The sequence below is a fragment of the Pleurodeles waltl genome, chromosome 8 (assembly GCF_031143425.1).
Source record: "Pleurodeles waltl isolate 20211129_DDA chromosome 8, aPleWal1.hap1.20221129, whole genome shotgun sequence".
Lineage (NCBI taxonomy): Eukaryota > Metazoa > Chordata > Amphibia > Caudata > Salamandridae > Pleurodeles > Pleurodeles waltl.
The window spans coordinates 27760448-27785835 of record NC_090447.1 but is presented as its reverse complement, the minus strand read 5'-3'; the positions used below and the strand labels follow the sequence as shown (position 1 = coordinate 27785835).

At 44.5% G+C, this 25388-nt stretch overlaps 1 protein-coding gene across 2 annotated transcripts in view; it reads right to left on the bottom strand.

Annotated features, from left to right (window-relative positions):
- The window catches only part of RRP8 (ribosomal RNA processing 8), a 68797-nt gene that overhangs the window by 25075 nt on the left and 18334 nt on the right, over window positions 1–25388 (bottom strand). For both annotated transcript variants that reach the window (XM_069203642.1, XM_069203643.1), the window contains exons 2-6: window positions 24101–24252; window positions 18913–19219; window positions 15303–16128; window positions 13780–13909; window positions 9647–9753 (exon numbers count right to left, since the gene is read on the bottom strand). In XM_069203642.1, the coding sequence (XP_069059743.1) occupies window positions 9647–9753; window positions 13780–13909; window positions 15303–16128; window positions 18913–19219; window positions 24101–24252 (1522 nt within the window). The remainder of the gene's footprint in view (window positions 1–9646; window positions 9754–13779; window positions 13910–15302; window positions 16129–18912; window positions 19220–24100; window positions 24253–25388) is intronic.

Below are 25388 nucleotides of genomic sequence, written 5' to 3'. Positions count from 1 at the left end.
GCTGCATAGAAGAGGTTTACGGCTTAGCCGACCCAATGTGGGCATTCTGACGCAGGCCTTCCTTGTACAGAAAGCTGATCCTCTTTTGGATCAGTTTATGGATGACAGAGCCTATTAATGCAAGAAAGCTCTACCTTCAGTTTAGAAAAGAGACCCTTCCTCTTGCATCGTTCACTGCCAGGTGGGGCCAACCAGCTAACCATCTAAATGGTCACGGCTCATTTTGTAATGTTTGGCAAGAAACGAATGTAGGAAGTTGGCTCTGTATGCACTATTTCAAAGTAAGGAATAGTATGCACAGAGTCCAAGGGTTCCCCTTAGAGGTAAGATAGTGGCAAAAAGAGATAATACTAATGCTCTATTTTGTGGTAGTGTGGTCGAGCAGTAGGCTTATCAAAGGAGTAGTGTTAAGCATTTGTTGTACATACACACAGGCAATAAATGAGGAACACACACTCAGAGACAAATCCAGCCAATAGGTTTTGTTATAGAAAAATATATTTTCTTAGTTTATTTTAAGAACCACAGGTTCAATTTCTACATGTAATATCTCATTTGAAAGGTATTGCAGGTAAGTACTTTAGGAACTTTGAATCATTACATTAGCATGTATACTTTTTACATAAAACACAATAAGCTGTTTTAAAAGTGGACACTTAGTGCCATTTTCACAGTTCCTGGGGGAGGTAAGTTTTTGTTAGTTTTGTCAGGTAAGTAAATCACTTACAAGTCTCAGGTTTGGGTCCAAGGTAGCCCACCGTTGGGGGTTCAGAGCAACCCCAAAGTTACCACACCAGCAGCTCAGGGCCGGTCAGGTGCAGAGGTCAAAGAGGTGCCCAAAACGCATAGGCTTCAATGGAGAGAAGGGGGTGCCCCGGTTCCGGTCTGCCAGCAGGTAAGTACCCGCGTCTTCGGAGGGCAGACCAGGGGGGTTTTGTAGGGCACCAGGGGGGACACAAGTCCACACAGAAAGTACACCCTCAGCAGCGCGGGGGCAGCCGGGTGCCGTGTGCAAACAAGCGTCGGGTTCTCTGTAGATTTCAATGAGAGATCAAGGGATCTCTTCAGCGGTGCAGGCAGGCAAGGGGGGGGCTCCTCGGGGTAGCCACCACCTGGGCAAGGGAGAGGGCATCCTGGGGGTCACTCCTGCACAGGAGTTCCGTTCCTTTAGGTGCTGGGGGCTGCGGGTGCAGGGTCTTTTCCAGCCGTCGGGAAAGGGAGTTCAGGCAGTCGCGGTCAGGGGAAGCCTCGGGATTCCCTCTGCAGGCGTCGCTGTGGGGGCTCAGGGGGGACAACTTTGGTTACTCACGGTCTCGGAGTCGCCGGAGGGTCCTCCCTGAGGTGTTGGTTCTCCACCAGTCGAGTCGGGGTCGCCGGGTGCAGTGTTGCAAGTCTCACGCTTCTTGCGGGGAGTTGCAGGGGTCTTTAAGTCTGCTCCTTGAAACAAAGTTGCAGTTCTTTTGGAGCAGTGCCGCTGTCCTCAGGAGTTTCTTGTCTTTCGTGAAGCAGGGCAGTCCTCAGAGGATTCAGAGGTCGCTGGTCCCTTGGAAAGCGTCGCTGGAGCAGGTTTCTTTGGAAGGCAGGAGACAGGCCGGTAGGACTGGGGCCAAAGCAGTTGGTGTCTTCTGTTCTTCCTCTGCAGGGGTTTTTCAGCTCGGCAGTCTTCTTCTTCTTGTAGTTTCAGGAATCTAAATTCTTAGGTTCAGGGAAGCCCTTAAATACTAAATTTAAGGGCGTGTTTAGGTCTGGAGGGTTAGTAGCCAATGGCTACTAGCCCTGAGGGTGGGTACACCCTCTTTGTGCCTCCTCCCAAGGGGAGGGGGTCACATTCCTATCCCTATTGGGGGAATCCTCCTTCTACAAGATGGAGGATTTCTAAAAGTCAGAGTCACCTCAGCTCAGAACACCTTAGGGGCTGTCCTGACTGGCCAATGACTCCTCCTTGTTTTTCTCATTATCTCTCCTGGACTTGCCACCAAAAGTGGGGGCTGTGTCCAGGGGGCGGGCATCTCCACTAGCTGGAGTGCCCTGGGGCATTGTAACACGAAGCTTGAGCCTTTGAAGCTCACTGCTAGGTGTTACAGTTCCTGCAGGGGGGAGGTGTGAAGCACCTCCACCCAGAGCAGGCTTTGTTTCTGTCCTCAGAGAGCACAAAGGCTCTCACCGCATGAGGTCAGACACTCGTCTCTCAGCAGCAGGCTGGCACAGACCAGTCAGTCCTGCACTGAACAATTGGGTAAAATACAGGGGGTATCTCTAAGATGCCCTCTGTGTGCATTTTTTAAATAAATCCAACACTGGCATCAGTGTGGGTTTATTATTCTGAGAAGTTTGATACTAAACTTCCCAGTATTCAGTGTAGCCATTATGGAGCTGTGGAGTTCGTTTTTGACAGACTCCCAGCCCATATACTCTTATGGCTACCCTGCACTTACAATGTCTAAGGTTTTGCTTAGACACTGTAGGGGCATAGTGCTCATGCACATATGCCCTCACCTGTGGTATAGTGCACCCTGCCTTAGGGCTGTAAGGCCTACTAGAGGGGTGACTTACCTATGCCACAGGCAGTGGGAGGTTGGCATGGCACCCTGAGGGGAGTGCCATGTCGACTTAGTCATTTTCTCCCCATCAGCACACACAAGCTGGCAAGCAGTGTGTCTGTGCTGAGTGAGGGGGTCCCTAGGGTGGCATAAGACATGCTGCAGCCCTTAGAGACCTTCCCTGGCATCAGGGCCCTTGGTACCAGGGGTACCAGTTACAAGGGACTTACCTAGGTGCCAGGGTTGTGCCAATTGTGGAAACAATGGTACATTTTAGGTGAAAGAACACTGGTGCTGGGGCCTGGTTAGCAGGGTCCCAGCACACTTCTCAGTCAAGTCAGCATCAGTATCAGGCAAAAAGTGGGGGGTAACTGCAACAGGGAGCCATTTCTTTACAACGAACGAGCATGTTTTATTTTCTTGTCCCATCTATAACACTCTGCCGTAGCTTTTGTGTAAGGGAATTCAAAGTAGCCCATTCAGTATTACACCAGGCAATCTGTTGTTTTTTCAGAGTCAAGATTTTTGATGGCTATGTGGAGGATTAGGCAAAGAGCACTTTAATGGGAACAATGTGACGTACTTGTGAGGAATTTATTCAGCCGTTTTAACTTGATTTTAGCTTTTTTCTTACCTGTTTCAACTACTGCTCCTATAATTTTGTATGCTTGTATTTTTTTTTTTTAATATGATAATTAATAGCAAGATTTGCCGAATAAAGATATTGGACTGAAAATCAGGTTTTCACAGATTGTTAATACATTAAATAGTTTTATTAGTAAAGCTGCAAATTAGTGGGAAGGTTTTCAACACTTCTTGGAAACTTAGTTTTCCTCCCATCCATTCCCCAAACCCCACAAACACTTTTTTGCCTGGTGGTGGAAATGACCCTATTTGCAGAGTTATCCCCAAACTTTTTGCCTTCTTCCTCCTATTTTTTCAGATCTGTTTTTACTGGTTTATTGTCTCTGCGCACTTTACCACTGGTAATCAGTGCTGAAGTGCAAGTGCTCCCTACATAAATTGTACTGTTGATTGGTTTCTCCATAATTTGCATATTTGATTTACTAGTAAGGCCCTAGTAAAGTGCACTAGAGGTGCCACCCACATGAGTAGCCCTGTGAACAGGCCTCAGACCTGCCACTGCAGTGTCTGTGTGTGCAGTTCTAAATTGCCAATTCGACCTGGCAAGTGTACCCACTTGCCAAGCCCAAACCTTCCCTTTTGGTACACCCAAGGAACCCCTAAGGTAGGCCCTAGGTAGCCCCATGGGTAGGGTACAGTGTATTTAAAAGGTAGGACATGTACTGGTGTGTTTTACATGTCCTAACAGTGAAATACTGCGAAATTCAGGTTTCACAGTTGCAAGGCCTATCTCCCTCATAGGTTAAGATGGGGACTGCCTTTAAATAACTTTAAAGCGCAGATTCCCTTTCAGGGCAGATAGAAATATGGAGTTTGGTTTCTCTGAACTCACAATTTTTAAATAGATCTTTTAGTGAATTTGGTTTTTAGATTGTGAGTTTGAAAATGCCACTTTTAGAAAGTAGGCATTTTCCTGCTTAAACCATTTGGTGACTCTGCCGGTTTGTGAATTCCCCGTGTGGGTCAGTTTGACAGTTGGGCTGTTCACACCTCTCCTCTAGACAGTGACAAAAAAGGAGCAGGGGTGTAGCCTGCATATCCTGATGAGCCATTAGGGCTAGAGTGGAGGGAGGAGTGGTCGCTGGCACCTGAAAGGACTGTGCCTGCCCTCACACAATGTAGTCTCCAACCCCCTGGTGTGTGTCTGGGGCCTGGCCTGGACAAGGAAAGATCTTGCAAACACTTGAGACTTTGCTTTGAAGTTTGCTAACTTCAAAGGCAGAAAGGGGTATAAAAAGAAGACCCAAAACCTCAAACATTTAGAATCAAGAGGAACCGCTGCCCAGGAGAAGAGCCGAAGAGCGAGTACTGTCCCTTTGCTGTGTTGCTTTGCTGGACTGGCCTGCAGTTACTGCTTCTGCCTGAAAAGAGTGGAAAGGGTGAACTTTGCTGTGTGTCCTGCTTGAGAACGTTCTCCAAGTGCCTGCAGTAGAACTTGCCTCCTGTTGGAAGTCTCGGGAATTTCAAAGACTTCAGTTTCCTCGACCTGCAGCACCAGGAACTGCATGTTTTGTGCTGTTCAAAAGGGGAAATCATAGCAATGCTGTCAACAATGCCACTGGCCTGCACTGTGACCTGCTGACGCCGCACGGAGCCGCACTGCCCCAGGACCCTGGTCTCACCGACGCAGTCATCGGACAACTTCACAGAGTCACTGCTCGCACCGCGACCTGTGGGCCCGCACTCCAGCATCGCCTACTCACAACGCAGCCTGGGCATTCCGGACGACACTGCTCCTGCTGACACCGGCAACGCTGCCTGCACCGTGACCTGTGGACACTGCTTGTGAGGTACACAAAGCACTGTCCTGTCCTGCAGCCCAGGTCCACCGACGCCAGCACCATCGACTCCAGTGTCGTCACCAGGCATCCCTGCCTGCACCATGGCCTGTGGACACCGCTCGCGAGGGTCACAAAGCAACATCCTGCACGGTGACCTGTGGGGCTCCACACATTGCATCGTCCCACTTCGTACCGCAGCCCTGATGTCATCCACGCCAGCACTCATGACTTGATCAGGCCGGAGTTTGATCTGCAACGCATGTGGCTTCAAGGGCCCGACGACTCCCGCACCAACACCACGACGCCAGCGACACCGCTCTCCAGAGCTCACCGTGAGGATCACGACGCCCTGCAATTCCAAAGGTACTGTTTGCTCGTCTTCCCGACACCGTAGCTGGCCTGCGATGCTGCAGCCAGTCTGAACTGTTGGTTTTGTTGATCACGATGCCGTGATAGCCCCAGGTGGAGCTATCGACTTCAAGGAACTATATTCTTGAGTAAATCTTGCAAAATTCATATCTTTAACAATGTATGGTGGATTTTTATCGTTTTGGTCTTGTTTTACACAGATAAATATTGGCTATTTTTCTAAAACTGGTGTGGTGTCCTTTTGTAGTATTTTCACTTATTACTTTGTGTTATGTGCAAATGCTTTACACCTTGCTTCTCAGATAATCCAGACTGCTCAAGCCAAGCTACCAAGAGGATTAGCAGGGTTATCTGAGCGGGTATCTCCCTTATCCTGACTAGAGTGAGGGTCCCTTGTTGGACAGAGTGCAAACCGACTGCCAACTAGAGACCCTATTTCTAACACCTGGTATTTGATCCAACTTTGCCTGAAGTATACTGGTCCATGCCAACCAGGTCCCCAGTGCCAGTCTTCTTTCCCCCAAAACTGTCCAATCGGCAAAACCTTTAGCACCCTCTGTAAGTCCCCAGTAAATAGTACCCATGGGACCTAGGGCTTGAAGTAATAAAGAGGGTCCCTAAGGGCTGCAGCACAAATTGTGCCATCCTAAGGGACCCCTCACCAAGCACATGACAAGCTGCCATTGCACACTGCGTGTCTTGGGTCAGACAAAAATGAAAACAACCATGTCACACATCCCTGTGTGCCATGTCCCTTAACCATGCAAGCAATATCTGTAAGTCACCCCTCTAGCAGACCTTACAGCCCTAAGGCTATGCCTTTGTCAGTTCTCAGACTTAGTAAGTGGCCAGGGAAGCCATTTTAAATGCATGTGCTGGACATTGGATAAATACGAGCTCCCCAGCTACAAGATGGTTTCACTGAAGATAGGGATATTTGGTATTGATAAGCTCACACTGATCCCAGTGATGGATGTATCAATACATACACCCAGAGGGCACCTTAGAGGTGCCCCCTGAAAACCTACCAGTGTCTGATGTGCTTGCTGACTGGTTTCTGCCAGCCTGACACCCGATACATGGTGCTGGCCCCCTAGGTTGAGAGCCTTCTGCTCTCAGGAGGCCCAGGACAAAAGCCTTTCTCAAAGGAGGACGTAACATGCCCTCCCAAAGGATCACCAGCTGATTAGTCTTCCTAAGGCGGTAAGCCTAAAAGAGGTGCTGCCTTTGAAATGCAAATCTAGGATCCCCCTCACAGGAGATGAAGGCGACCCCCTTGTCCAGAGCTGTTTGGCACCTGGACAGGCAGGAAAATTGGCTAGTCAGGTGGGCGTACCCCCCCCCCTCCCTCTCAGGCTAGTACCACCTCTAATGTGGGCTAAGCCAAGGTGAACATGATTTTTCCAGAGGAACCCATCTTTGAGATGGCATATCTAGGAATTCTGGGATAGGGTTAGGCTCACTTCCCACAGGAATTGGTCATAGAGGGAGCGTAGTGACCCCAAAGGTCGGTAGCCTTTTGAGTATTTAGGGAACCCTGGCACCAGAGTCAGATCCTGACGACCTAAGAAGACTAGGGACACTGAAGAGCCACAAAAGCAGAAGAGAAGAAAAGAAGCAGTTGAACTGGTACCAATCGCACCAGCCTGTCTGCATCCCTCGTCAAAATCTGCATCAAAGTCGACTCGTTTTGCAGCTGGGTTGCCAGAAACTCAGAAGGGCTGCCTGCCTTCAAAAAAAGACTCAAGACCTTCTGTGAACAGCGGACCTGTTCTCCAGCAATTGCCAAAGAAAGGACTCTGAAGCCACCAGAACAGTCAAAACCAGACAGTCACCACTACAACTGCCGCCTCTGGCCCAAGTAGAAGTAGACCACCGGTGCCAACAAGGTTCCCCAGCCCTCCAGAGTCAGAGTCTATTGTGGTTTTATCCCTCCTGGACTCCCCAACAATGCCTGTAGCCTCTGCAAGCAGCCCCCCTCTACTGCGACCGCCCCGGTAAGGAAAACCTGTAACCTAAAGACACCTCTGCACCCATCACCCCTGAGTCATGGAGAAGAGGACCAAAGGGGCTTAACTGTACCCGTGCACCATGAGACTGGAGCCCCGCTGTTGGATCAGCCCAACTGGTTTCCTGGCCAGATCCTGCAGCCTCTTTTTGCAGTGACCAATCTCCTTTGAAACAAATTGGGCATCCAATGTTGTTTTGCACCCTGCACCCTTGCTGCCCCTGTTCCGCTAGTGGTGTACTCTTGTGCTGCCTTGTACCTTGCTCTCCACTTACCTTAACTCCTGGAGACTGGTCTTGTAAGTCACTGTACTCTACCTGTTTGCAGAACTTTTTCTTCCTCCCATAATAAAAACATTGCAGAACTCAGAAATTGCATGGTGTCCACTTTTTAACATGAAAAGAATTCCTATTTCCAAATGTAATTAATTGAAAGATTTTTCTCCGATGCCTAAACATATATAAAGATTCCTGCTATTGATATATATTGATGTGGATCTCCTTTGTGAGACGCGTGTCTCATTTATTGGCTATTGTGTGTATTTGTGGATGTCTTGCACTCCTCTGTGGTGAACCTAAGGGTGCTCGATCACACTACCTCCAAAGAGTCCCTGCCCACTCACTGGGGAACTCCTGGACCCTTCACACGGTATTGGCATACCATATTAAGGGCCATCTTCCTACAGAAACATTTTACTAAAAAAATCTTCAGTAGCATGTAAAATAATCATTCTATTACTGCTAGATGTATCTAGTTTAATAACATTTATATTTTTATCTATATTTGGTATATTTTATTTTAATTTAAGTTCATGTTTAGCAAGCTTCTCACTTAAACATCCAAGTTACAATCATCCTTGCAGAGTTTCACAAACATTTATATTCACAACCACTAATCAGCAGTCTGTTACTAAACAAGACCTTTCCTATTTACAAATAAATACAGCATTTCAAAAAAGGTAAATGAGAAATTGTATGCAGAGGGGAGGGAGAGCAATGATCAACCCACACTTCCACAAAAAAAATTAGAACTTTTATTTGATAAAAGAGCAACAACTTATTTTTAGAAGGTGCTACAAAACATGTATAAAAACAAAAATATTTAGTTTCACTTTTATTCAAATTAAGGTTATCCTTCTGTAATTAACTAGAAAGAAGGCATGTCCTGTCAACATTACATGGTTACGGTTGTGCATGTAGAAATCCAAGGGGTGTGCCATTTCTGAAAGCTGTGATCGTGACACTGCCTGCACAGGCTTTCAGTAGCAATGGCACTGTTTCCTTCTACAAATATGATGACTGCTCCTAGTCACCTTTTTTTTAAATAACTATTTTATTGAGTTTATAATTAATCAATTTAAAGACAAAAACAAAGCAGTGCATATCAATGTGAGATACCACAATATCGACTGCTCTCCTGGCCAAGGAATGATGACATATTCAGACAGAGACATGGAGCATATCCAATTTGTCCAATAGTGGTTGCTCCCCCCACCTCCCCAAGGAGCTCAGTTGTAACCAAATCATTCATTTAATATATTACCATTGTTACCATATCACCCCAGTAGGTTGTCCCCTGTATGCCTAGCACAACACTACACAGTCAATAATCGCCATCAGTACTCCAATCAGGGCGGGACTCCTGACCCTCTGTGAAGCGTTCTAATAATGCGCTCTAAGCCATTATGTCAGTTAGAGCCCGCCCCCTGAAGTGTCAGTTTCATGTTTTGTTCTTTGTCCACACCCATTCCAAAACATCTCGGGTCCAGCTAGGAAGAGATGGGCTTCGTGTACTCACCCAGCATATAGCCACACTATGCTTAGCCAGTGCAAGCTGCGCAAATAAATCTGTATGGGATGCGCCTACCCCCCTGGGGTCCGTAATATACCCAGGAGGCAGGTCAATGGCGTCGCCTCAAGCCCTAGACTGGTGACCCCAACTATTTTCCAAACCACCACCCAACAGAATTGCTGCACCTCCCTACAGGACTAGGCTAAATGAATAAAGGACACACCCGTCTCCCCACATTGAGGACACCCAGACTTCCTCGTCGGATCTATCTTGTTAAATCGAGCTGGCTTAACATATACACAATGCAACAACTTAAATCTGTGATTACAAGATACCGTGCGTACCAGAGACAGTGACATATTCCAGTCCAGATCTTCTAGAGGGTCCTCAAGTTCCTGATCCCAGGCCCTATGCGCTGCACACTCCACCCCCGCAGAATCCCCACACAGGGCTCTATAAAACAGGGTAACCTAGTCACCTTTAAGAAGAAAAGTGAACTAACAAATCCTTACCCTTGTTTTAAGATTCGGTTAGCTTCCGCAAAGAAGTCCTGCAAGTTGGTGCCCATAAGTGCCAGGCAGAAGACAGCAATATCCACAGACTCGTCTGCAAGAGGGACCTGGAACAGAGACAACAGAAGCTGGTGTGAGGGCCAGACCAGAGGCCATGGAAGCAGAGAAGTGTATGGGAAATAATAAAATGAGGCAGGAGTGACAGAGAAGAGGGGGTGGGACTCAGATCAGAGCTAATGGAAGAAAGAGCAAGGGAGGAGGGAACTGGAACAGAGACAATGAAAGCAGTTGTTAGGGATGGGCTTGGATCCGAGACAATGAAAAGAGGGCAGCAGGACATGAAAAAGGCAGCAGTAACAGGGGTGTGAATGGAAGCTGAGACAATGAAAGCAGGTATGGCAAGCGGGGCTCATAGGAGACAAAACCAGAATGGCTAGAGTGGACCTCTGACAGACCAAAACGAGTAAGGCGATATTCAGGCACAGACCTAGGAAACAGCATTAGAAAATCTAACTAGTTGTCTAGGTGCTTCTAAAGAGCTTCTAATGTAATTCTGGAAAAACACTGTGCTGTAGCAATTTCATAGTAAAACTGAATAATGGGGAGTGCGTGTGATACCGCCTTCCTTTTTATCCACCTATAAATGTTTAAAGCTAATTAGTGGCTTCTTATAAGACCAAACAAAACAGCTGATGCTGCTTTCTATTTTGGCAAAATATCTGTCTTGTAAACGGCATGGTAAGTTAAACATGATAAACATTAACCCCCTTGCTTTCTTTCTCAGGCTCCTCGTAATCCAAAACATGTCAGAAATAAGATTTTAATTGATATACTCAAATGAAACAGGTCTTAATAAAAGAAAACAACAACAAAAAAACTGTATTCTTTAGTAAACCCAGAAACACGTTATTTAGACCTCCCAAATAGATGAGAGTTCTCTAACAGTAAGCAAAAAAAGTTGATAAATGATTAATGAACCACTTCCTACGAATAGAAAAAAAATTATGGATTGGTGCCATTTAAAAAACGCCCTCAGCGGTGACAAAGCATTTTTTTTTCATATTATCAAATTGTGAGTTTTCTGCACTCTTTTTTATGAAAAAGATAACTGAATTTGAATCTGTTGAATCTAAAAAGAAAAGAAAAAAGCTATTTTCAAACAGGAGAACTTTTTCTCGGAATGAGCAAAGAAACAAATTTTAAAAATCTGTTAACGCTTCATTAGGCCAGAAAAGGATACCTAAATTCGGACTGGTTAATAAGTTTCCAGGTGCTGCAATGATAACACAAGAGAAGAATTACATATCATATGGCCATGAAGAAGCTTAGAAAAGTACTAGAAGGCTAGCTTTAGATTAAGCTTAGAAATGCACTGGAAGGCTATGTTTAGAATAAGCTTAGAAATGTACAGGAAGGCTATGTTTAGATTAAGCTTAGAAATGCACTGGAAGGCTATGTTTAGATTAAGTTTAGAAATGCACTGGAAGGCTATGTTTAGACTAAGCTTAGAAATGCACTGGAAGGCTATGTTTAGACTAAACTTAGAAATGTACTGGAAGGCTATGTTTAGATTAAGCTTAGAAATGCACTGGAAGGCTATGTTTAGATTAAGCTTAGAAATGCACTGGAAGGCTATGTTTAGATTAAGTTTAGAAATGCACTGGAAGGCTATGTTTAGAATAAGCTTAGAAATGCACTGGAAGGCTATGTTTAGAATAAGCTTAGAAATGCACTGGAAGGCTATGTTTAGAATAAGCTTAGAAATGCACTGGAAGGCTATGTTTAGATTAAGCTTAGAAATGCACTGGAAGGCTATGTTTAGATTAAGCTTAGAAATGCACTGGAAGGCTATGTTTAGAATAAGTTTAGAAATGCACTGGAAGGCTATGTTTAGATTAAGCTTAGAAATGCACTGGAAGGCTATGTTTAGAATAAGCTTAGAAATGCACTGGAAGGCTATGTTTAGATTAAGCTTAGAAATGCACTGGAAGGCTATGTTTAGATTAAGCTTAGAAATGCACTGGAAGGCTATGTTTAGATTAAGCTTAGAAATGCACTGGAAGGCTATGTTTAGATTAAGCTTAGAAATGCACTGGAAGGCTATGTTTAGAATAAGCTTAGAAATGCACTGGAAGGCTATGTTTAGATTAAGCTTAGAAATGCACTGGAAGGCTATGTTTAGAATAAGCTTAGAAATGCACTGGAAGGCTATGTTTAGATTAAGCTTAGAAATGCACTGGAAGGCTATGTTTAGAATAAGCTTAGAAATGCACTGGAAGGCTATGTTTAGATTAAGCTTAGAAATGCACTGGAAGGCTATGTTTAGATTAAGTTTAGAAATGCACTGGAAGGCTATGTTGAGATTAAGTTTAGAAATGCACTGGAAGGCTATGTTTAGAATAAGCTTAGAAATGCACTGGAAGGCTATGATTAGATTAAGCTTAGAAATGCACTGGAAGGCTATGTTTAGATTAAGTTTAGAAATGCACTGGAAGGCTATCTTTAATTTACACTTAGAAATGTACTGGAAGGCTACATTTAGAATTACGTCTGAAGTTGTGTCAGCTCCAGTAAATCCTAACACAGAGACCTGTACATGTGAGCAGTTTGGAAAAAAAGGAATAGGAACAATATTTTTTATTCCCATGTTACTAACTAGCTCTCTAAGAATACAAAGGTGGAAAGAGGTATTGCTCCCCTTCCACGCATTTGAAGACAAAACTATTTGCATAGGTAAACCCAAGGACTGCGATGCCTTGAGGAATGGTTAACTAAAAGTTATTCAAAATATGGGACCCGTTTGATTTATTGATTAACAAAGAATGATTGTATTACACCTACCTAATATATGTAAATGTTTTATGTTAATGTCATTTTTTAATAATGACTACCTGGAATCAATTATTAAAAAAAAAAAAAAGGATTCAGGAAATAGGAGTATTAGATGAAACGGACACTAAGCAGCGGGAATAATAAGCATTGGCAAAGTGGGGTATAGGAGAGTGGAGCAGAATCAAGTGGTGCAGAGTACAGTTGAGTGGCTCCGAGTGAGTAAAGTGTCATTGAAAGGAAGGGCAGAGAGTGGAGTAGAGCAGAGTGATATAGCACTTTGTGGAGTGGTGTAGAGCACAATGATGTAGAGCGTGCTGTGTAGAGTGGAGTGGCACAGAGCGGAGTGGCACTGAGTGTCAGAGCAGAGTGGCACAGCGTTGTGGAGTGGTGTAGAGCACAGTGGTGTAGAGGGTGTTGTGTAGAGTGGAGTGGCACAGAGCGGAGTGGCATTGAGTGTCAGAGCAGAATGGCATAGAGGGTGTTTGTTGCATAGTGTTGTAGAGTAAAGTGGCATAGAGCAGAATAGATTATCAGAGTAAAGTAGCATAGAATGGACCAGTGTAGGAGAGTGAGTGGAATGGCCTAGAGTGGAGCACAGTGTTGTAGAGTGGAGTGGCATAGAGTGTCGGAGGGGAGTGGCACAGAGTGGAGTGGTGCAGGATGGAGTAGTGTGTTGTAGAACTAAGTAGAGTAAAGTGGCATGGAGTGGCATAGATGGAGTTGCGTAGTGCATTGAAGAGTGGAGTGGTGTGCACTGTCTGGTAGGCTTCAACCTAAAAATGAGGGTTACCCTGACTCATTTTCATGTTTTTTTATTTATAAAACGTACACAATAAAGTGAATCTTCTCTTAGCAGACAGATACACAATTTCACAGAGAAATAACGTGAAGGCTGTTCATACCCTTCCTGGAAGCAGACAAGAAATGTAACTAACAAACGTATAGAGGAAAGGAGTTAAGGGGCGTGGGAAGTGCACTGCATGTGTGTGTTGCCTCAGGTCTTTAATCATATCACAGCATTAATCAACAGAGAACCCAGGTTCAGATTAGTTTAATATGTATATACTTTATCTTCAATAAGAGATAAAGCATACCTGAGCGGGTGAAGGGGTAAGCAGGCAGAGATACAGCACGGGGATGGAGAAGGGAAAAGAGTGATTGGGAAGGTACTTGCATACAAGAATCAGGACATTATTTTTAGACTTTCGACTGGGATATTTCGTACCTACGGCATAAAAATGAATAGACTGATCGACACCTATCAATACACTCCCACCAAACCATGTAAAGACGCTGCATACCTTGGCCATGTCACACACCGTCACATGCTCGTTCAGAGCCACCAGATCAAAGGAGTGCACTGTGTTTCTAACACTGCGAGCAATCTTGCAATCTCCACACCCGAAATCGGCCACCACCTGTGATGCTGGCCTAAAAAGAGAAAATAATTTTAGCATGGGTATCCAGGAAGGCACAATAAGTCACAAGTGAGCAAGCGTAGCGCAGGCCAGCACCAGGAGTAACATCAGAGGTGCCACTGTTTACGAAAAAACTAGAAGATACAGTCCTCTGAACCTAGAAACCTAGGACTGGAAGATTCCTCAGGGTCATGGCCCAGCCCAACCCACTCAAATAAAGCCTTCTGGCAAAGGGAATAAATAGACTAAGAAATGCCGAGAACTCGGATACTGGATGCACTCATATTGTTTCTCTTGTGTAGCATCACACCCAGTGGGGAAATAAAACACAATTTTGTCCACCCATATAGCTTGTGTCTGCAAGGCAGGAGCACAGCACAGATGCCACCAGTCTCCAACATTGTGCTGTGAAGTCATCTCCAAGGCAGGATTCAGAGGAGAGTTCTACGCACTCAATATCCATAAGTGGCAAGACCAGACAAGACCAGAGGAGCTTCTTTTTATTCACATTCTCTCCGCCAGGGGCACATGGCGTGCGCCAGCCACAACTGAGTTACAAGGAACTTACAAATCAAACATGTTTCAGTCATATAGCGCACTCACATTTACAGAAACAAAAAGTTTCCGGCCAGATGTACTTCTAAAAAATAAAATTAAAATAAACTTGAAATCTGAGTATGCGGTCTTATTCACAACAATATACCTTTTACTTCTGCTATCCCTTTACATCTGTCCACTCACATTTCTGTACAGTCACAATACCTGTATTGGTAGGATGCAGATTTTTTTTTCCCACTCACTTCACTGCTTTCCGGATGCTCGTCATTTGGACTCCAACCCTCATTACCAATTTCTCTGCTATTTCCTTTGTCATTGACATCTATAACTTTAGCTACACAGCTTCTGTGTCCATAGCAATAAGTATTCTAATATTACCCTCCCCTAGTGGGGTGGTCACTCCCTTCTCAACAACAAACATCTTCTGAGGACATCGTATTAGTGCAGCATGGTCTACTAATTACATTTGTTCATTTCACATGTTTTCTAATTAGCATTTAGACCTGCTTACTGTAGAGAAACTGTACTACCCTCATTCTAGAATATAATCTAACAACAAGGACAACTGTGCAGTTACATCTCCTGAAACTCTTGTCCATCCATCCCAATGGGAAAACGCTTCACGCCATAAACGTGCTTTCTCTGCATAACTAAATTAATAATAAGGTCAGGAGGTAGTGACTTGAAACTAAAGACAGACAAAGGGAAAATCCCACAAACAGAAGCCTTTAGCATTGCATTAAAAGGAGGAACTGCAACTAGGGATTATTTTGGGTGATTAAACAGCATTCTCAGGATCTCACCATTCCTCACTAAGAGCACAGAGCAAAGCATGCCTTTGCACCTACCGATTCCGGAGGTATTTGATGATAAGATCCACTGGATTCTCAGGCCACTGCTCCACTTGGGTGCGGAACCCATGGTGGTAAACTTCAAAGGCTTCCGGGTCCTGCTGGAACAGGTCCTGGGCATCCCTGCTGCTAGATGTGTAGAGCTGCTGGTTGATGTAACGGAAGCGTGCTGACCTCAGGCGCTCTTCCATCTTCAGTCTCAGTGCTGCTGATCGATCTGCAGGTGCGGGCACCGTTGGCCCTGATTCAGCCACTTCTTCAGTGCACTCTCCCTCTGCGGTCTGCGGAGCACTGCCCTCCTCCTCTTTGACCACTGGAAGGAACTTTGTGGATTGCTTCTGCAGGATCACCTTTAACTTTTCCATCTTCTTCTTGTTCAGTTTGGTTGTGATTGCATCTGCATCATTCGTTGATGCCTGTAGCTTCCGCCCTGTTGGAGCATTCACTGCGGTGTTGCTGCTGGGGACCGCCTCTGCCACTTTCTGCTCTGAAGGCTCACGGGATGTGCTACAATGTTTCTTCACACTAGGAAAAGCATTTTTCAACCTTCCTACTGTCTTTTTGTTAAATGCTTCAGTTGCCACTTGATTTTTAGTTGGTCTGGTGGCTGGGCTCTCGCCTGTCATCAGCTCACTCTGTTTGGTTGCGTCCCCTGTCTGCACCTCCTCTTTAAACTTGTTCTTATTCCGCCTCTTGTTCTTCTGTTTGTTTTTCCATTGTTTTCTGTTGAGCTGAGCGGTAGCTGGGGTCCTGCTCTCAGTATCTTCAGTGCAGTCTTCGGCGTCCTCACTCCTTTTTTCATGCTGGCCGTTCTGGGTGGGATCTGGGGAGGAGAGAGGGCGGAAGTGACCAACACATTTCCACAATAAGACTTAGATTACTGATCTTTAGAGTGCTGGGTGCCCCCCCCCCCGAGGTTTAGAAGCAGCAAGTCTGCAGCACGAATGACCAAAACTATCTTGGCAACTAGTATTTTACCAATGTACTTCCTAAATGTGTTTTTAAAGGAGCAAGACTAAATCTTGTGATGCGTTAAATGTGTTCATAGGAAAAACTAATAAATTAACTATGAAAATACATTTTTGACAACATTTTTTGGACACCCGAGATACATCCTTCATAACCCCAAAATCTCTTTAAGGAAAACGGGCTGCATTTCAAAAGGAAATGCTTTTTTTGAAACGCAATCACAGACCACGTGGTCTGCTGGCCCCAGCGGGCCACCACCCCAGTGATTTTTTGTAATTCCCAATGGATAGCAAACCCAGACCTACCTCATTATTAATATTTATAAGGTAGGTCTATTACCGACCCACTGGGAATCACAAAATATGTCATACCCACATTTGTATGTGGTCTTTGCGATTACCAAATCGGAAAAATTTGCTATTTGTTAATCGCAAACACTTACCTTGTACATCTGGCTCTAAATACCATTTCTCACTAAATTTGTTAGAGGAAATACTGTCAACTCCCTCTAAAATGTTTTACTTTACTCACACCATTCCATATATTAATAGTGAGAAAATGCTAGGAGATTGTAGGGACCCAAATAAAATAATTTTAAGCTAAGGGGATTCAACATGCGAACATTTGAAATGAGAGATTCACAATGTTGAAGAGGAAGGTATAGCCATTACACAGACAGTTCAGCTCTCAACAAAGAAACATGGTTGCAAATCAAGGCCTCAATTACTTACTCACTGCATCCCAGCACCCAAGGTATGCAGCTAAAATGCAATCCAACTTTTTTTTTTAAAGGGACATCAGTAATGTACAAGTCGGACTAATGATTGAGTTGTAACTATGATAATTCTCTCAAAGTCAAGACGATTCAAGTGGAAAAGTCAGCTATTTTCTGCATGCAGTCGCCTGTTGTGTTCTCTGGATTTCCCACTGCTGCCTGGGATTGCCTGCCTGTTACCGCCATACATATAGACGCCTTGTCACTAAAAGGTTTACAGCTCCAGGCATCATGCTTCCTAAGTTGATGAAAGAGAGGCATACAATTCATTATAAAAGTCAATTTCCTCCCCATGTAGAGTTAACTTCATCTTTCAGAACATTCTGATCCTCCATCTTTCTCACTGTGCCAAAAACCAGAGACATAAGTAGGAGAATTTAAAATAGCGTGATATGGCCAGAAATCTCGCATAACTGCATTAATCCAGTGGAAACTGGATAATTGTCCCCGCATTCTTAGATAGCTTTGTAGTTCGGCCTGAGGAACACGGTAACTTTTGCCAATTCCTAGGACAAGAAAGGTTAGTTTCAGGTGAAATACTGTGACGAGCCCAGCCCGCTTCCCTCCAAAGCCAAATTCTGGTGAAAGACAAGCGCTCTCAGAATTCAACTGTTCACCTTCTCCCTCCATCTCTATCACTCAACCTCTTCCACTCTATCACTCAACCTCTTCCTCTCTCTCAATCCATCTCTCTGGATCACACCCTCCGTCTGTCTCACTCACGACCAGTCTCTCTCTCCTTATCTATCTATTCCTATGCCTTTCTTCCAATCCATCTCCTTGCTGCCTCCCTTGATCTCTCCTCTCCCGCTTTTATCTCCATCTCTTCTGATCTCTCGCTGTGTCTCTCAAGTTCTCTCCCAATCTCTCACCCTCTATCTCCCTTTCTTTTCAGACAGAGAGTGGGGTTCAGGGAAGTGGCTGCTCCTCTAGCTTAAGAACGTCCCCCGAGTATAGATGGCCTGGCCTCTCACTCAACTCTTGGACTTCAGTTCGAAGAGCCAGACCCTAAGGAGTCTTTCCTCAGCTCCTACAAATTAAAGTATTATTTCCTTCTTCATTCTGATGCACATATGTCCTACATGTAAATGTGCACCACCTTTGCCTATCACTTTGGGGGGGGTGGGGGGGGGGGTGGGGGAGGGTAGCTGTGTTTCTTTCAGGAGCAATGCAGCACAATGGAACCCAGCGTTTTCTGTAGACATCTCTGTTGAGGTTGTTGTGATGACAGGCACAGCACTGAATAGACTAAAGCAATGTCCTGCACCCCCAGTTTATAGCTGTAGTTCTAGTTGTACTGTACCCTCTTTTAAAGGCATCGTTTCACAGCAGCCTTCAGGGGTGCCTAAGAGTGGTGCAGGGGCCCATGAGATCCTTATTCCCACTGTAACCCGAAAGAGAAAGTTGGATGGCTCATGCACCATGGAAAGTTTTAGTGGAAAGGTAGACAGGTGCATTTGACTGTGTATTTTAGTCTGCTGTGGGTAACAATCTATTTGGGGAACGAGTTAGCTGGTCAACTGACTGTTTTCACTGTGTTCGTTCACCTTCATTACAACAGGAAGTTGGTCATATTATGCCACTCCAGAGAGGCGTCTGTTGATGGACTGAAAATTATACTGGGAGCGTTAGCTCTAAGCAGCCGATGAGCCTGTCAGTGAAGGAGATGTGGTCTTAAATTACCCTAGAATGGTGTGCATAAGAGCAGATATTGTTGGGCTCAGACCCTAAAGATCAGAATGTCTGCTTACTCACTGGCTTCAAAGTGCACCAATGAAGATATTAATCTCTTTTCAAAGCGGTCCCTGGCATCAGGGATGTAATGTCGCCCTAGGACAAAATGATAAGACCATCAACACTCACCTCCCGCAGGCTTTCTTTTCCATGTCATCTTGGAGGATTCAGGCTCATGGAGTTTCCTCTTCTGCGCATGTTTCTGGGGCTCTGGCTCAGAGATCGCAGAGCTGAGAGCCTGCTTCTTTCTCTTGCTCCTCTTCTTTTTACGTTTTGTTTTCACTGGAGTCGTCCCAGTGGAGTCGTCCTCGGACCCGGATGTGTCTTTCACTGCTGGTGAGGAGTGATCTTTCCTACTCGTTGAGGTGCTCTCCAGCACACGCAGCGTCTCCAGGAGGCGCTTGGTCGTCTTTTTACATCTAGCACCTGGAGAGACCTGCTCGGACACAACAAGAAGGAGCGGTGAGCTGAAGTCCCTTCGCAGTAGAAGGACATAAACGTATTCATTCAAAGGATTTAAAGGCAAGGTTACACATGCACCCAGAGAAGGGCCCTCCTTGTAGACATACAGGAACTTAGGGCCTGAGGTACAAATCCATTTTGAGTTCGTAAACCCTGTGGTTTGGAATATTATAGTATTTTCAATCAGAAAATGTTTTTTTTTTTTTTTTACAATGTACTAAACCAATTTTAGATGTCAGCAATGCATTACTTACTCGCAAGGTACTTTTAATGACCCACACCAAATTGCAGTTAGAAAGGAGCGTTCTTTTCTAATTGTGAATCGGTTTGTGTCAATGATTGGCAGCCGCCAGTGGCCAGTCACTAACACCTCTAGGGCAGTGGTAACTGATTTGTAAAGGGGAAAGTTTAATATATGGACCCCTTGCTCTTCAAGAAGCTTGTTAAACAACCCTGTGGGGTAGGAGGGCACGAGAGACACAGACAGAAATTTAAGGAACCGCTGCCTGCTTCCGCCCGCCAATGTATTCCCAAATGGAAAACTATTTTTTTAAAGCAACACTAGCTCCTTTAAGGGATAAGCTGCTTTAAAAATTTTTTTTAAAAAAAACGTGTTTCCTTTTTGGGAATAGAAACACAAGGATGTGCCTTGTAGGGCACTATCCCTTTGTTTGCCGCCAATTACAGTGGTTCACAAATAGGGACCGGTCTAATCAGTATTCACTGGCAGGTTATTCAACGACCCCCTGTGAATGGAGATTTTGTGAAGCAGCTTGTTAGTACATAGGTCATATTGCAAAATCGTAGATAGGTCACGAAAAGTGCGAGAGCAATTATTAATCACTTTCTGCAACCTGCCTCATCAAACATCTTGTCCCTAGACTTAAACATTTAGAAGACAAATCAGATATTTTTCTCTGCAGACACCTACAGCCCTGTGCTTAGGAAAAGCCAACCCTCAGGGATTACTTTAGTTCCATCCACTGGCCTCAGCGATACCTGCAACAGGAAGGCTGGACCACAGCCTGGCGTAACACTTGCTCCACGACTTCCACTTCAGAAGATTCTACAGTTTCAGAAAGGGGGCAAATAAACCTCATCCTACTTTGACAAACTGAAAAAGCTGTAACAGTTTGATGACAAGATGAGGAAAGCCTTATCTGAAAAACATTTGCATAAATTTCCAACTACTTTGCGGGGGTCAAACAAATAAAATTCAGAAACTGCAAGAAACATATTTTACTCTTTAGAAAGCTGGGAAATTCCTATTCTTGCTTTGCACACACTGCAATAATGCTACTAAGGTAAATGTATATCATTCTCGATTAAGGAAAATGTTGTATATCATTCTTTTAATGATAACAACCGTAAGTTACAACCTTTTTGAACACTTGACACAGACGATTTGTATCCACTGCTTAAAAAACTCACGTTAGCTTTCCTAAATTATGAAGGTAGATTGGAAAGCAATAGCAACCTGGACAGAACACAAGAGCAGGATTAGGACTGGGACAAAATCTTCAGCTGCTCACACCTTAGAGAAGTGGTCTTCAAACTTTTTAATGCCTTAAGACCCCCCCCGTGGAAAACAAATTGGGCCCCCTCAGAATTATTCACAATTATTCTATTAAGTCGTCAATGTTTAAATATGTCTAGGCTTGTTTAAACATTGCAGTTAACTTCTGTTATCTTTTTAAAAATGCAATCAAATACACGTTTGCCAAACATACTATTCTGGTCAGGCAGGCTCTACTAGCATGTAAAAGTATCCACAGTGTGATTATTAGAAGTGGGGGGTTTGAAGACTATTTGGAATCTCTTCCCTTCTGACACAAACACCCAGATACAATATAAATGACAAAAGATGTTAGTGATGGCCCATTACAAGTTTACTGCCGCTCATTTCCCCTGCTTAAAAACTAAGCACTGTTAGCAGCATATTCTGGCCAGAGCCTGGCGCCCTCCCTGGGATCACTTGAGGCCCCCAATATGGGCTTTAAAGAGACAAAACACGTTGTTAATCAGCTTCCATTTCATATTGTGCAACTAGTAAAACTAGGGGAGGTAACCCCGAATGCAAACTAAAGCAAAGAGAAATATACTAATCGGAGAACTGGATACAATTAATCTGAGAGGCTTTCTGACCTGAAATTATCTTGTTTAGATGGTAATTTAACTAAATACAGTTACAGTGAAAAGAGAGTGAATAGCTTAAATGAACAAACACAAAAAGGAAAATAAATAGAACACATTTTATTTACAAACAAGTAAATGGATACTTTTTCAAGAGAAGAATAAAAAAAAGAGTTTCTTGTAGAAATAGATGACATCTTTTTGAAAAACTAAAGAGTAGAAGTGCTACCACAAAGAACTTGTCAAATTGTGCCTACACATTCTCTTCAACACGCCAATGGGGTTGCAACTGAAAAACATCAGGAAAGTTAACACTTCACTGATTAGACATCAGCTCTCTACCTGAATGCCCAAATCAGACTTTATTTTCAAGTCTGTGGAGTTCTGAAGTGCCAAGGGTAGGAACTGTGAAGGACTGTTATGTGTCCTTCTTGACTGGTCAAAGAACAAGCATTGGCAAAACCAACAGGTCTCGCCTATGTGAGAGATTATGGCTTTGAAAATGTTTTTTAGCCATGTTGTACAAAGTGTAGCTGCTATTCAGCATGGGTTAAAGTTAGCGGCATAGAGGCGAGTGGCGTAGTCGAGCAGAGTAGAGAAGGGCAGGATAGATTAGCATACAGCAGAGTGGAGAGGCATACAGTAAAGTGGCACAGAGTAGCAGAGTGTACAGTGGCATAGAGCTACGTAGAACGGAATAGCGCGGAGTAAAGAGGTGTGTAGTAGAGCAGAGTGATATAGAGCAGAGTTGAACAGAGTGGTGTAGAGTAAAGTGGCGCATGGTGGCTTTGTGTAGAGTGGAGTAGAGTAATACAGGTATGGGTGTAAGCAACTAAAGCTAGGGTAAAAGCAACATAGATAAAAAGCTGTATGCCTGTGTTAAAAGTAGGAAAGCACATTGAGCTGCACGCCCAGGAATAATCCCAAAACACTTACAGAAAATATATATATATATTTATAATAAAGTGCATGGCAAAAAGACGAGGAAGTCGCTCCGTTTGACAGGTTGAGTGAGGGTCCTTCTAGGTCGGCTGGCCTGGTGAGTGGCGTGGCAGACATTGTCCCTCCCGTATGACATGGGAGGTTTCAACGCGCCTGATTCAGTGGCTCATTCTCCGTTTGCACATTACTGTGTGCATGGTCCGTCGGACTTCCCGCATGTCCAGTTAGAGAGTGGAATGGCAGCCCCGATCAGACTGTCTCAGGTTGTGTTTGGGCGGCCGGTCCGGCGGTACGGGGTATTAGATTCACTGAATGCGACCCTATTTGCTTGCCGTCGTCTGTTGGAGAGACAGGCAGGCCCTTTGATGTACTCTCCGGCATTGCCTCTGGCTTGGTGTACGTAGTTCCCACTGACAAAGGAGCAGGGGGCAGTCACAGCCCTACAGGTTTGGGGTATTATCACTATGTGGGATCTCTTTATTGATGGCCGATTCCGAGACTGGGAGGAGGTGCAGCAAGCAGAGGCTCATAGTACCCCATTGATGCGGTTCTACTACCACAGAGCGCTTGCTGGGATGCGTGATCTCCTGGGGGGCGACTTGATTGAGCCCGCGACGGTCTCTGCCCTGCCGTCACATTTACACTGCTCCACACCCTGTCATATCATATCGAGGCTTTACGCCTTTACTCAGGAGGCCCCTGGGACTGGCATGGCCAGGGTCCTTATGGCAGGACAGGACGACCTGGGTGTCATGATAGGTGAGGAACAGTGGACATACTATTGCTCGATAACTAAAAACATTTCAGTCAATAGCAGACATAGATTAATACATTTAAGGTGCCTAAATAGGGTCTATTACACCCTGGCTCGGCTGCATACATATGGAATTCGAGATGGTGAGGTTGCCCCAGATACTCAGAGGAAACCTCCGGGTTCCTACACTTGGCTTGGGGGTGCTCAGATATATGTCATTTCTGGCAAGCTGTGTACAGGGAACTGAGGGTTATTGTTGACGCGTCGCTGGAACCCGATCCTTTACAAGCGCTGCTAGATTATGACAAGCAGATGGTACATGATATTAGGCACCTGGTGGCAATAGGGTTACTGTTGGCAAAGAGGCGGGTAGCTATGTTTTGGGACAAGGGGCCCCTGTCAACACCTGGGAACGGATAAGAGATATGACATACTGCAATGTGCAGTGGGACACATATGATGAACCCCTCCCCACCTGTAGCCGCCCCCGGGATACCTGGGGACCATTTCAAACCTACTTGGTGGGAATGGGACCTGGGGCCCAGGGGATGCCCCCTAACTATGTGATGGCAGTTACAGTCTACTGGAACGTCCTGTCCTGGCTGATGGCCCTGTTGAACATTGGGATAAGGAAGTACAAGTTTGTGTATGCCTGACTCTGCCACTATGTTTTCTACCATTGTCTTCCTATTTTCTTATATTGTCGTGGATACGCCACCGATCAAGACTTGTTAGGGATACTGCATACGGTAAACACTTTAAGATGAGACATTTCATCTATTTGTAGCCGTCACAGGAGGGGATTCGTAGTGGCAAGGGTCAGATGGGTGGCGGAGCGGGAACCGAGTTTACTGCGGATTTGTAGATTTAGTGCTCAACGACTATAATTCAACCCCGATATCTGAGTGTTGAAGCCCACAAAACAGGAGAGATCTAAAATGTGTCAGTATGTATCTTCACTACTGATAATCCTGTGGGATATTGGACGTACCCTCAAGTAACACTCATACTCATGATCAGTTTTACCCCTGCGCGTTGAGACACAGACGTTGCGCTGCTACCGAGACGGAAGGACTTTGTAAGCTCCTGTGCATCTTTGCTGTCGTTCCAGTCTCCCTCCTGAAAGATCATGGTGGGCATCGGAGTCTCTTGGGTCGACTGCCTCCCTTCTACGATCCCTGTAGGAGAAAGAAAATGATGAATGTAATGGTGCAGCCTTATGATTCAAATCAAGGCTTCTCGTCTGCACACACTCTCCGACTACTCAACCTTTACCACATGTATTCAAATAATCAAGACAATGGATTCCTTCTCATTCATCCTGTCACTTGAATTTAATGAATCCAATCAAGAGGTAGTAGTGAATGACCCAACAGCTGAAGAATTCTTAAAGTATCTTTTGACACAACATAAACAAACACAAGCGTATCGCTCAGTCTTTCGTCATTGACCTCAAGTCTACACATAGCTATTCTGGTCGGTCATCACGCATCCCAGTTTTTCATTCCCAGCTCTTGGGAAACCAATACCACTTTTATAGTATCCATCTCCCCAACTGACTCATGCCTGACTCTGCTTTACTAAAAAACTATTGCAGGCACTGAGTTTCTTTAAAATCCCCCAAAATGTTGCGCAATTTTAACTCACATATGCAAGATCTATTGCTTTGTCAATATTTAGTTGTGTACTTTTTTTTTTTTTTTACAAAAAAGACTATCTATGGTACAATATCTAATATTTTTACAATATGATTGTATGATAACTTTGCATAGTAAAATATGGTATTGTACTACCTGGCATTGTATTGTATGGTTTTGTATGGTCTGGTCTGTCATTGTATAGTAAGTGCGGTGTGGTCTGGCCTGCTATGGCATAGCATGACGTTGCATGGTATATTATGGCCTGACAAAGAGCAGCATGGTATGTGTAGGAAGTTGGCTCTGTATGCACCATTTCAAAGTAAGGAATAGTATGCACAGAGTCCAAGGGTTCCCCTTAGAGGTAAGATAGTGGCAAAAAGAGATAATACTAATGCTCTATTTTGTGGTAGTGTGGTCGAGCAGTAGGCTTATCCAAGGAGTAGTGTTAAGCATTTGTTGTACATACACATAGACAATAAATGAGGTACACACACTCAGAGACAAATCCAGCCAATAGGTTTTTATATAGAAAAATATCTTTTCTTAGTTTATTTTAAGAACCACAGGTTCAAATTCTACATGTAATATCTCATTCGAAAGGTATTGCAGGTAAGTACTTTAGGAACTTCAAATCATAAGAATTGCATGTATACTTTACAAGTTATTGACAAATA